The 12,427-nt window shown below is 47.9% G+C and overlaps 1 protein-coding gene across 4 annotated transcripts in view; it reads left to right on the top strand.

Annotated features, from left to right (window-relative positions):
* The window catches only part of RASSF2 (Ras association domain family member 2), a 38,086-nt gene extending 25,977 nt beyond the window's left edge, over window positions 1–12,109 (top strand). For all 4 annotated transcript variants that reach the window (XM_023537317.1, XM_023537310.1, XM_011369963.2 and 1 more), the window contains 9 exons: window positions 94–169; window positions 2,392–2,543; window positions 4,907–4,995; window positions 6,037–6,197; window positions 6,982–7,083; window positions 7,984–8,035; window positions 8,754–8,875; window positions 10,091–10,188; window positions 11,343–12,109. In XM_023537317.1, the coding sequence (XP_023393085.1) occupies window positions 94–169; window positions 2,392–2,543; window positions 4,907–4,995; window positions 6,037–6,197; window positions 6,982–7,083; window positions 7,984–8,035; window positions 8,754–8,875; window positions 10,091–10,188; window positions 11,343–11,412 (922 nt within the window). In that variant the 3' untranslated portion in view covers window positions 11,413–12,109. The remainder of the gene's footprint in view (window positions 1–93; window positions 170–2,391; window positions 2,544–4,906; window positions 4,996–6,036; window positions 6,198–6,981; window positions 7,084–7,983; window positions 8,036–8,753; window positions 8,876–10,090; window positions 10,189–11,342) is intronic.
* The last annotated feature ends 318 nt before the right edge of the window (window positions 12,110–12,427 follow it).

The following is a 12,427-nucleotide window of genomic DNA, read 5'->3' as shown; positions in this document are numbered from 1 at the left end:
TAAAGGCAAGGTTAGAAGTGAGAAAAAGAGGGAACAACTGCATTATAGGTGGCTTCAGCTGAGAATATTACACCTCTTGTATTTCCCCCTAAGGAATGAACTTCTCCTCCATCTGAAGACCTACAACTTGTATTATGAAGGCCAGAATTTGCAGCTCCGACACCGTGAGGTGAGGATTCCCCAGGGAAGGTCTCCTTCTCTGGTGGGCCAGCCCAGTCTTTGTCTCTCCATGTCCTGGGTCTGGGGGCTGTGATCCTGGGTCCCCCACAGTAAGTCTCTCCCACAGTAAGTGGCCTCTCATTTAGGATGTTAGTGGAGTTCCTGGAGTTCTTTGGAAGTTGTTCCAAAAAGGGTGAGCTTTTCTGTTCCAGAGTCATTCCAGAGGCAGGCTAGCACCAGCCTCAGAAAGGGGATCATCCAAAGGGAGTCTTCATGAATTGACCCTTTCAGATGGCTTTCAAGCAGGCTTCCTCTCCTTGGGAAACTCAAGAACCTTACCCAGTGTCCTTTGTTTACACATTTGGGACCATGTCCTCACCAAGTCGCCTAAGCTCTGGGTGGTAACTCTTAGCCTTCCCCACAACTGCATCAGCCTTCTAGGGTGCCTTCTTGGAATGCCCGTTATTATCCATCTGCCTTTCTCCAGCCCCCATCATGAATCTAAGCTTGCTCATCCTGTATCCATTTCTTTAAAGCCTGTTATCAGACAGATGGTGAGTTGTATAGGAGCCTGGAAGAATAATTTATACTCAAGTGTTCTTGACTGATAAGAAGGTGTATATATACCCTTCTAAACGCATTTTCAGGTTATCAAGCCATTTATCAAGTGATTTAATCCAGAGAAAAAGATATCAGATGGTAGAATTTCAGCTACCAAGGCAGGCTGGTTGGGGATAATATTTGGAATGTAGTGGCCTTCTCTGTGTCCCTCAAACTAGTCAACTTAGGCAAAGTCCTACTGGGTTAAATTCTGTCCTATAATCATGTTAGTTAAAGTGATGATGCCAACCTTGACCATCTAGAAGGCCATATATATAGCTTGTGCTTAAATAAAACCTTTCCCCCCAAGACCTCCAAATGCCCTAAAGTTGTTTCACCCCTCCTGCCTTCTTTTATTCTCCTTCCCTCTCTAAGGATGATCCTGGGGCTCAGGTTAGTTGTTCATTGGACAGGTGTCATCTTCATAGTGAAGATGTGGCCTTGGCCCAAGTCTGACATCTGTGGGCCCTGCCCATAAAACATGAGTTCTGAAAGACTTTTCTGAGACTTGGGAAAGAAGGCCCGACTCTTTTAGGCATTTACCTCAGAGCTTTTGCTAATTAGTGGCTGGGTCATGAATAAGATTTTAGTCCTTAAACAGCTTTTTCAGGATGTGTCCTATAGCAACCCCTGGGCTATGGACTGACACAGGTCCATGGCCTGTTAGGAACTGAGCTGCACAGCAGGATGAGCGGCAGGTACGTGAACGAAGTGTCATCTGTGTTTACAGCCGCTCCCCAGCACTAGCATCACTGCCTCAGCTCCACCTCATCAGGCATTAGATTCTCATAGGAGCACCAGTTCCTGGTGCCAAAAAGATTGGGGACCGCTGTCCTATAGAATAAATTCTCAAAATGCTCGGTGATTAAAGAGTTTCATGGCCATAAATGAGATCCATTTCCTTGGGGTAAAACATGCAGATGGCCTCAAGGGTTTCACATTTAACTTGTCAGTCAACAACCCTTGAGTATAAATTTGGAATTCTTACAGAATTTATTCACCTTTTGGGGAGTCATGATGTAGCACATTAGCTTATTATAGGTTCTGGGAAGTTTTACTGTTAAGGAACCTGATTAACACAGCCCCTCCCATCTCATGATAACCTGACACCCTTTTTAAGTTAACAGTTCACCTGCTCGAGGAGCTGATATTCTGTAGAATATCGGTGGAATCAACTTGTGGAAATGTTACTTTAAGTCTCCTTTAACCAGCCGATCAGATTGCTAACCATATGTTGTAGCTAAAGACACATCATTTTCCATAGTAGCGGAGGGGAAAGTAACTAATATTCACCAATTTAGTTCTTGCTCTCTTAACAAGGCTAGTCTTACTTAATTTAACAGATGCATTCTTTCTTTAAAGTCATTAGTATAAAAACAACAAAAATACATTTAAATAATTTGCTCATGTATATTTGAATTTGAGGCAACTTTTGTGCTGACCTGTGAGGTCACCTTCATGGCCTCAAGGTACTTTACACTGGAGCGTGTCTCAGAGCCGGGGTGTGACCATAATAACTCAGGTGTGTCCAGCTTGGACACATCCAGGATGCTGTCAGTTGTCCTCAAGTGTGGTGCTGGCTTCTGCAGGACTTTTCCTCGGGACTCATTGCACCAATCGCTTTGTGGGCAGGAAGAAGACGAGTTCATCGTGGAGGGGCTGCTGAACATCTCCTGGGGGCTGCGCCGGCCCATTCGTCTGCAGATGCAGGATGACAATGAGCGCATTCGCCCCCCTCCCTCCTCCTCCTCCTGGCACTCTGGCTGTAACTTGGGGGCTCAGGGGTGAGTGAGGAGAGATGGGACTGGGGGTGATTGGGGGTTTCTGGAGCGTCTGTGTTCTCAAGCAGGTAAATGCCACCTCCTTCCGGCCAACCTTGACCCCAGCTCCTGTTCCTACTTCCTTTACTGCCCATCTGCTCTGCTCTGGGATAAAGAGAAAGGGGCAGACGTTGGTGTGATCAGGTCTCCATGCCTGTCACCACAATTTCTGAGTGACAGTCAGAGAGAGGAGTAGAGATGTCAAGTCAGAAGGGCCAGTGCCTGGGTGAGCAGCATGTCCCCCTCATGGAGAATTTCTGAATCTCTCGGGGGTATTGGTAGTGGCCAGCCAGGCCTGGCCTGCAGATATCTGACAGGATGTCAGATGCCCCAGTGTCCTCCTCGCCGGGACCACTTGTTATAGAGGGACCCCGTTCTGGAGACAATTAGTGTCTGAACCTTTTGACCACAGTACTCCGTGTCTTGGGGGAACCTGGAAAAGGAAAAGGAATGTTGGATCCTGTCTGAGCCAACCAAGAGAGGTCAGCCAGGGGTCCCTTCAGGACGCACTTGGAGCCGGGTGGCTGTGTGATGGTCAGTAGTCTGGGAGACCCCCCCCCTCTGAGTGCCCAGTGAAAGATCTGTAGAGACCAAGCCTGTTCCTTCTCTACCTCCACCACCAAATGAATAAGTTGAGTGCATCCAGTAACGTACACCGTCCTTACTGCCTTTCTGGGACTTCAGTTTTTAGGGTCAACTGACTGTGACTCGTCTTGTTCCATCTTGAAACTTGCTGATGCCCATTGCCTTCTGGCCACGGCATGGGTGGAGCATGCCAACCTCTTGGCCAAAACCACAGTGATTTTTTTAATATTTTGAATGAGAACCAAGCCCTGTCGGCCCCATTGAACATTTTGTTAGACTCCACAATCAAATCTATCTTCTCTAAAGTTGAGAGGAAACTACAATGTGGCCAAGCCCTGGAGCTGATCTGGTTGTTTTCCAAGGGAATTTAAGGAGGAAATTCTTTGCCCATCCCATCAGACGCTGGGATGTCTGGTCACGGTTCTTTGGTTTCATCTAATTTTGCTGGTTTCATACTCTGCTTTGCTTTCAGCATTTGATTTCCAATGGACCAAACCCTTTCCACAGCCCCACCCTGACCCCCAGGCTATGTTACATTCCGTTCCCTCAATGAGATGATTGTTGAAATTCCATTAGACTATGAGGGAGGGGTCTTCCACTGTGCACCCTTGTTTCTTTTCCCTTCCTTGTGGCCGCAATCTGGTCTTGGTTTGTTCTTGAAACCAGCAAATACTGTGAGAGAGTTTTTGGGAATGTAAATAATGTTGTCCCAGATGCCTTCTATAATAAAGTGAGTGCCTAGACCACTGTGTTAAGAAGGATGCTGAGCCCAGTTTCTTCTTCAACAAGAAAGAGAGCTTTGGACGAAGGAGTGGGCGCCAAATGTTCACTATTCCTGAGAGATTCTGACCAATTCTACTCTGGGGTCAGAAGTCCACAGGTTATACTACGATAGGAAGTTCCTTCAGATTTTCAATTTCAATTGTCTTCCCTTAAAACTGTCGTGCCCTGAACATGAGTCCTATCTCTCCACTGGGTCCCAGGGAGCCCACACCCCTCTCACCATGGGATGGTCCTAATCGTTGAATATGATTCTCCTTCCTGGCTGCATCCTCTGTTGATTTGTGTTATGTTTCTTTGAGCTGCTCCCATTGTCCTTTTTGCTTTGAGGAGTTATTTGCCAGTTATCCCTGGCCAGATTGCAGCTCAGACTGCCTGCTCCTAGCCCTTTCTCCAGCATGGCCGATGAGCACTCAGTCCCTGCAACCCCAAGAACGCTGTCATCAGCACCCTTTCCAAAGCCACCTTGACCCTTGTGGCAGCCAACCTATTTCCATTTCTTTTAGATACCAGAAACAATTTCTTAGTTATTCCTTCAACAGAAATGGATCTGAACCGGAATCTTGTCCCGAGAAATAAATGGCCATTGTTGAGGATTTCCAAATAAGCTGTAGAAACCATACATGCTTAGAAACTCAGCACAGACAACACATGGATTTTGTTCTTTGCTGTTCTCCATCCTGGGCTTGATGAATTGGGTGCTTGTGTTGCTGCAGCTGCTGGGGACTAGCATCTTCTCCCTTTGGAACTCCCCCTCTTCACCCAGTGCTCAGCCTGGAGCTGGGCCAGCCTCATAGAACTCTCAGAATAGCCCACCCGCCTCTTTCGTTGCTTAATGTGTACTGGTCCCCAGCCTGGCACAAGCGAAGTGCTCCCCTTGCGGGAGGGGGTTGGGGTGAGAGTGGGGGCATCTCTCCGTGGGCATTAAACCACCTTCCCTTTTGTTTGTTTTCTGCCCCCAGCACCATCCTAAAGCCCCTCACCATGCCCAATATTCAGATCACAGAGGTAGATGCCCCGGCGGAGAGTGAGCAGACGTCTAGCCCCACAGGTACACGTGTGATGGGAGGAGTCTCACAGGTCCTTGCTAGGTGGGAGGAGCCTCGGGTCTGGGGTCAACTGTGGAGACGGATGTGATCGATTTTGTAAGCTGTTACTTATTTTTTGAATAAGTAAAACCCACATGGTTTAAGAGTCAAAAAATATTTAAAAAGAATTAAAAGTTTCCCATGTCATCTACCCATTATTGCAGTTCCCGCGCTAGAAACAACCTGAACGCATTCCTCCTGAGATGTTCTGTGGAAATACAAGCAAATACATACCCATAAACCTTTATGGTTGGATGTCATTTCTTTTCTTCCCCTTTTATATAGTGGTAGCATTTTACACACCATTGTTTCTATTTATCAATTTGTCTTGAAGATCGTTCCATCTAAGTCCGAAAAGAACTTCGGTGTTCTTCTTGGCTCTGCAGTATCCTGCTGCAGGGGAAAATGACCGTTTATTTAATCGCTTTCTGGTGACAGACACTTAGATCATTTCCAGTCTTTTGCTATGACAAACAAGATTGCAGTCAGTGGCCTTCTAGACATGTCATTGCACACATTTGTCAGAGTTTTTAGGATTCTTTCAAGTGGAATCGCTGAGGCTACGTACATTTGTAATTTTTAAAGATATTGTCGGTTTGCAATATCTTGCAAGTCCTTATATCGTGTTTATCCTGTGCCAGGCACTGTTCTAAGTGCTTTATGTGCATTAACTCATTTAAACCCTCAACAATCTCTTGAGGAGGGTGCAGTTATTATCCCCATTTTATAGATAAGGAAACCGAGACAAAAGAGTTAGCAATATATGGCAATGGTGGAGCTGGAATTTGAACTTGGGAGTCTGCCTCTAAATTTTGTGCTCTGAACTTTGTCGCTGTATTGCTTCTCAGTAAATTATGCATGTTTTTCCCCTAACAGGAATTACTGATTTTATAAAATATATTTTGGGGGAGGCAGTGGGTGCTATATATAGCATTGGCCACCAAGAGGGGCCTGCCACATGCCGGGTTCAGGCAGGCAGAGCTCATTTCCCCCTCCCCTCTCAGACTCCAGAGGCCTGAAACCCCTGCAGGAAGACACCCCGCAGCTGATGCGCACACGCAGTGATGTCGGAGTGCGTCGTCGTGGCAACGTGAGGACGCCCAGTGACCAGCGGCGAATCAGACGCCACCGCTTCTCCATCAATGGCCATTTCTACAACCATAAGGTAGAGGGGACAGGGTGGCAAGGAGTGGGGGGAAACCCCAAGGTGGGGGCAAGGCCCCTTCCCGGGCGGCCACGACCTCGGGGCTACAGACACCTGGGAAGCCAAGCATTTACTGTTGGTCTTTAGGTTGTGGGTGGGCTGCAGGCTCTGCTGGTTCTGTGAGGAACAAAGGATCGCAGATCAGGAGACCCCCTAGGTGGTGGGTGAGATGACCCTACAGACACCCCTCATCAGATCCTCTCAGGAAATCTCCATGTTACCCTCTTCTTGCACCATGTGCCTCCTGGCTGCTGTGTGGTCTGACTTTTCCATGAGCTAAGGGCTGTCCCTGAAGCAGAGCTGTGGTACCCAGGTCAGGGGGCATCTGTGCCCCACCCTCCCACCCCAGTTAGCTGACCCTCCTCCCCTCCTGCTACCTGGTTCAAATCCAGCTCCAGAAATGTGTATCTCTTGGGAGAGTGAGTAGTCAGAGAACTCCCTGTGTGAAAGTCGTGGTAGAGGGGACTTTGCCTATGTTTTGTTTGAAGAGAGGGCCTCCGTTATCTGGTCCTATCCCCCCTCCTCAACCTTGCCACTTGGCAAGCTCAGACCCCTTGAACTCCTGAGCGCTCTTTGTTGACATCAAAGCCTGATGCCTGCCAGGTATTCAGGGGGCTGCCAGGGAGCACAGGTTGAGTGTCATTGTCCCTGTGCCCTTTACCCCAGGTAACAGGGTGGGACTCATGGGCTTTAGACCTTGCCCTTGTTCCCACTCCCATCCTGAGCTGGACCCCTCTGTTGACAGACGTCAGTGTTCACACCAGCCTATGGCTCTATCACCAACGTCCGCATCAACAGCACCATGACCACCCCGCAGGTCCTGAAGTTGCTCCTCAACAAATTTAAGGCAAGTTCCCTCTTCTGGCTGGCCTCAGACAAGTGGCACGTGTGCCTAAGGGGCCCCAGAGGTGCCGAGTTGTAGGCTGTGGGGAGTGTGTGGTGACGGGGGCACTGGGCAGAGTTTGGGTTATTTAGACCCCAGGCATCAACATCACCTGGGAGCTTGTTAGAAAGGCAGGTTCTCAGACTGGCTGAACCTGAAGCTCGGAGGTGAGGCCAGGGAACCTGCTAGATGACGCTTGAAGGGGATTCTGGTGTCGCAGAAGTCTGAGAAGCACCATCCCTCAGGTGCTTTATGGGCCATGGAAAGACCCGGCCTGACAACTCGTGCACAGATTGACTGCTGGAACGCTGTTGGGGAACCTACCTTGGAAATGAACCATCAATAGATGGGCAAAGTATAGTGCATGAGTATTTTTAAAGTCCTGTTACTCTATATGTTTCTCACAGTCACCTTGTTATAAATAAAAAGACCAGGTATTCCGACTTTAATGGAAGCCAGTGTCACCTAGTGGCCCGAGGGCGCAGGCTCTGGGTTCTAATCCCCATCCATCACCTAACCGATTGGATGAATTGGGCAAGTTACTTAACTTCCCTTTTCTTCTGCTTTCTCATCTGTAAAATGAAGATAACAGGATCCTGTTAGAGGGTTGTCATGAGTATTAGATGAGTTTAAGTATTGTAGAAACCTGGCCCGGTCCAATAAGTGTTAGCTCTTACTATCTATTATCATTGATAACGTTACCTGCTGCTCAATTTCCTCATCACTTCTAAGAGCTGCAAAGAAATAGCCCTCCCCTCAAAAGAGCCTAAAATCTATTTAGCTTTACAGTGATAAAGAAGGAATGGCTCAAAGTTAGGATGTGTAACACATGTTTTCAGCAAGCATCTTTTGCTCCTGATTCAGATCGAAAATTCGGCGGAGGAGTTTGCTTTGTACGTGGTCCATACCAGCGGTGGTAAGTCTGAAGAACACAGTGTGCTTTAAAAGTTATAATTAACTCAGAATAGCAAGTTAAAAAAAAACACCCTCTGCCTCATTCACTTGTTGTTTGGGGTTAGAAACCTTCGATTGCTGTTTGCCTCCAAGGCTGGTGCACTCGCTGGATGAGTCCACTGGGGAATGCCATGTGTGGTCCGTAACAAACCCCGAAACCTAACTGCCTATTAAAAAGGGAACTGGATTTTTGATTTTCTCAAGATACCTATAAAACCAATTCCTCCACTGCAGCATCTTCCAAAGGGTTTGAGGCATAGTAGTATTGTTGAGGGGAGAAGGGAGCGAATGGTTGCTTTGAACACCTGTTGAATTGTTCATGGCAAATCATTCTCCTGACTTGTATGGCTGCATCTCCTAAGGCAGCGGTTCCCAACCTTTTTTGGCACCAGGGACCGGTGCTCTTATAATAATCTAATGCCTGATGATCTGAGATGGAGCTGAGGCGGTGATGCTAGCGCTGGGGAATGGCTGCAAATACAAATGAAGCTTCGCTCGCTTGTCCGCTGCTCGCCTGCTCCTGTGCAGCCCAGTTCCTAACAGGCCATGGATCAGTACAGGAGTTGGGGACCCCTGTCTTAAGGTGCCTGGTCCACAGGGGCCCCTGAGCTGACCTCTACTCACAGTGACAAAGGCCTTAGGCCGAACTCAGGGGTGCTCTGGGCTGTGTGTGCTTTCAGAGAAACAGAAGCTGAAGAACACCGATTACCCGCTGATTGCGCGAATCCTCCAGGGCCCATGTGAGCAGGTGTCCAAAGTGTTCCTTATGGAGAAGGACCAAGTGGAGGAAGTCACCTATGATGTGAGTCCCCTTTCGGTCCAAAGGTCTGTCCTCAGGAGGGTGGGGGTTTGGTTGGGTTACCTGCAGCTGAGGTATAGCTTGACTTTTTGGGCAAGGGCCATGCCCCATTTTGCTGCCCTTCTTAATACAAGGTTTTGTGGAAGCGGTAACGGCCATAGAGCCAGGAGAATGAACGCAGCGGCTAGGTTGAGGATGCGCCCTGTGGGAGTTGTTGGAGGAATGTGCAAGCACAAAGCGATTTCCATAGAAGGAATAAATGTCTTAAGCCTTTTTCAGGTATTGCAAGAAGGCCAAGAAGTTTCTGCAAACTCTCTCTTAGCAACTTGAAGAAGTTAGCAATGATTTTATCTCTGTAGTAAGAAACATCCTCAAATCTTAGCTGCTTACAACAGCGAGTATCTACTTTCTCACTCAGGATTCTGCAGGCTGGTAGCAGCAGTTCTGCTCTAGGCTACATTGCAAGTCTCATTCAGAGGCCCACGCTCAAGGGGCAGTGGCTACCTTGGGTATGTTTCTCATGGTAGATGGCTGGAGTGCAAGAAATGAGGCCAAACCATGTAAGCTCATTTGAAGCCTCTATTCAGATTTGCCATATGTCATGTCTATACACATTCCATTGGCCAAAGCAAGTCACATAGCCAAGCCCAACATGGAAAGGGTAAAGAAATATACTTCCCTCATGGCAAAGAGTGGATAGAGTAGGATGGAGATTCTGGTGGGGGAGGAGGAGCAGTTGTTTAACTTCAGCTCACCTGGGAGCCACCCCACCCCCACAGCCTCTCAGGATCAAGTTCACATTTGGATACCTGTTTGAGACCTGAGACATAGTCATCATTCCGAGCCATGGTTCCTGAAATTCTTTTGAGGGAGACCAGAGAGATATGTTAAATATCATGGGTTCAGGTCTTTCTCTGCATCACGGAATCAGGAGAAAGTGCTGTTCCATGTTTGCCATCGCCTCATCATGGAGTGGATACATAAGATGAAAAACGAGAAGTTATGAGATATGTGTCAGGTGAAGGAAGCAATCTTCATCGCAGAGTCTTTAGCAGCCTTGAGAAGAATGAGGCTTGCCTCCTGCCTTTAAGGAAATCCTGGGTTAATGCAGAAATAGATTTCCCAGTGCTTTGTGCTTTACATGAGAGAGATGCCAAAAGGCATTGGAATAATTCTGGGAGGGGAGCATGCACCCCAGACTTACTTCTTCCCTCCCAGGTGGCCCAGTATATAAAGTTCGAGATGCCTGTCCTTAAAAGCTTCATTCAGAAGCTCCAAGAAGAAGAAGATCGAGAAGTAAAGAAGCTGATGCGCAAGTAAGCATGGCCCTGGTGGCTGGTTGGGTTTTTCCTGGGGCCGCAGTGAGAGGGCTGTCTGTTCAGGCGCCTTGCAAGGACCGAGCTGCTGCATGGGCCTGGGCCTTATGGACCTTCTTCAGGGCGCTTCCCACTGGTGAATCCAGATCTCAAATGGGGAGTGGAACTTCAGTGTCTCGGTCTCTCTGCTTCTCTCATCAGCCTCTAATTTTGATGTGAGACACAAGAATGTTCTGGAGCTTTCAGGAAGGTTGTCTTAGTAGCATGTGGCCTGAGCAACCAACCTCCGGAGTCCTCTCCTCACACCGTGCCTCCCTTTTTAACATTTCTCTTGTGGAAGTTGCATTTGGGTTGAAAAGCCCAGTAAAAATTATCTTTGGGGGGGAGGATTTTATGATTTTTTTTTTTTTTTTGCCATGTTTAGTCATAAAGCAGACTGTGTTTATGGACATGGTAGAACAATTGATTGATTTTTGCCACTAGAGACGAGAGCCAACATCATATTTGCTGTATCGATGATAACTAGTGTGATAGCTGTTAATGTTTATTAAACACTTGCGTGCAGTGCAAAGCCTCAAACATAAGTAATGTCCCCTTTAGCCCCACACAAGGGTGCCCACTCCAGCATTTGCATTGCCATAGTTCAGAGAAGAGATGGGGATACTGCATTCACCAACAAGCCACGGACCCCCATACCTAGTAGTTGCTATGGCCTCTTCTGCAAAATGCAGGTACTGATATGAGGCTGAACCACATGAAGTTGCCATTGTGTAGGCCTCCCCAAATGGTGAAATGTGGTAACTTCGTATGGTCCAGCCGAGGCGAGGATTATATGCTGCTGTGCATACAAAGTACTGTACACAGTGCCTTGGGCATAGTAAGCGCTCAGTTAATGGGACCCTTATTATTGTTCCTTTTGTCATTTCACCGTCTCATCCTTCTTTACCAGGCTTTCTAACTATAGTAAAATAACCTAGTTTGGAGTTAGCCTCTTCAGTCCCTCTCATCCTGCAGCAAAGTAGCTAAAGAGTAGGCCAGTGACAGAAGCAAAGAGACAGGACAGTCAGCCCACGCTGTGACCCGAGGTGGGAAGTGGGATCAAGAAGAGGTGTGTGTCGCTTTCTGCTCCCCACGGCAGCTGTTTCTGTCTCCAGGTACACTGTGCTCCGGCTGATGATTCGGCAGAGGCTGGAGGAGATAGCCGAGACCCCAGAAACAATCTGAGCCACAAGAAAGAGGGGATCCAGATACTGCAATAGCTGCCGTTGACATAAGAAGGCCTGCAGGATACTGGGTGCCCTCCTTCCACAGAAACATTTAAATGCAGACCTCTCTGGCTCCCGAGAAGCCAGCAGACAGCTCCCCATCCTCGGACCCCCGAGCTTCTCCTTTCATTCACAAGGACTTTTGATTTTTGTTGTAAGGAGGACCCAAAATGTGTGTGCGCGCACATGCACGCAAAGTGCACCCATGTGCACGCACATGATACGTGTCTAGTGCCTATACCTGATATATTCACATGCATTTCATTCCAGTCAACCAGCACAAGTGTCATGAGGCTGGAAGATGTGCTTCTCGTGGGCAGGAGAATCAGAGGAGTCACCAATCAGGGGTTTTATGCTGAAAAAAAATTTCTCTCCTCAAGTGCTGAGGAACAGCCACACACATCTCCACAGCTTAGAAGGGGAAGGGGACTCTGCAAGCTCACCATTTGGGGTATTTATATGTTAGTAGAAACCCTCCCTCTATGCCGAGAAGGATCTGTGAACGTGAGAACCCTGGAGACTAACAAAATAACAGCCCTGTGCACTTGGAGCAGGTCTGATGGAAAGAGAGAGACCATCAGTGGGGTAGATGCAATAAGCCCACTAGTTTTTACACTGGAAACTTCAATTTTGAAGAACAAAGATGTATGTGATGATCTGTGTGGATGCCTGTGGAGAATGGATTCCGCCTCCGTTATCTCCATAGCCACCTCTAGGAGATAGGAGTAGAGCCTGATGCTTCTCTCAGAATGTGAGCTGCTGACCCCAACTCTTCGGTGCCTCCTTGAGTTGAAGGAATGATCTTATGAAACAGGCCTCCCTGGTTTGCATGTGGTGCCAACTGGCTAGTGTGACTTAGGCCTGGGCTTATTCTGGGGTGGTGGCCAGGAAGTGTCCCTCCTTGGGGGAATGTAGAGGTCCTTGCAGACATGACAGGTGCCTGTGAGCCTGGCTCATTTTCGCACTATCGAGGG

The sequence above is a fragment of the Pteropus vampyrus genome, unplaced genomic scaffold (genome assembly GCF_000151845.1).
Source record: "Pteropus vampyrus isolate Shadow unplaced genomic scaffold, Pvam_2.0 Scaffold7, whole genome shotgun sequence".
Classification (NCBI taxonomy): Eukaryota; Metazoa; Chordata; class Mammalia; order Chiroptera; family Pteropodidae; genus Pteropus; species Pteropus vampyrus.
Note: the sequence above shows the minus strand (reverse complement) of the source record. Positions and strands in the feature narration are given on the sequence as shown.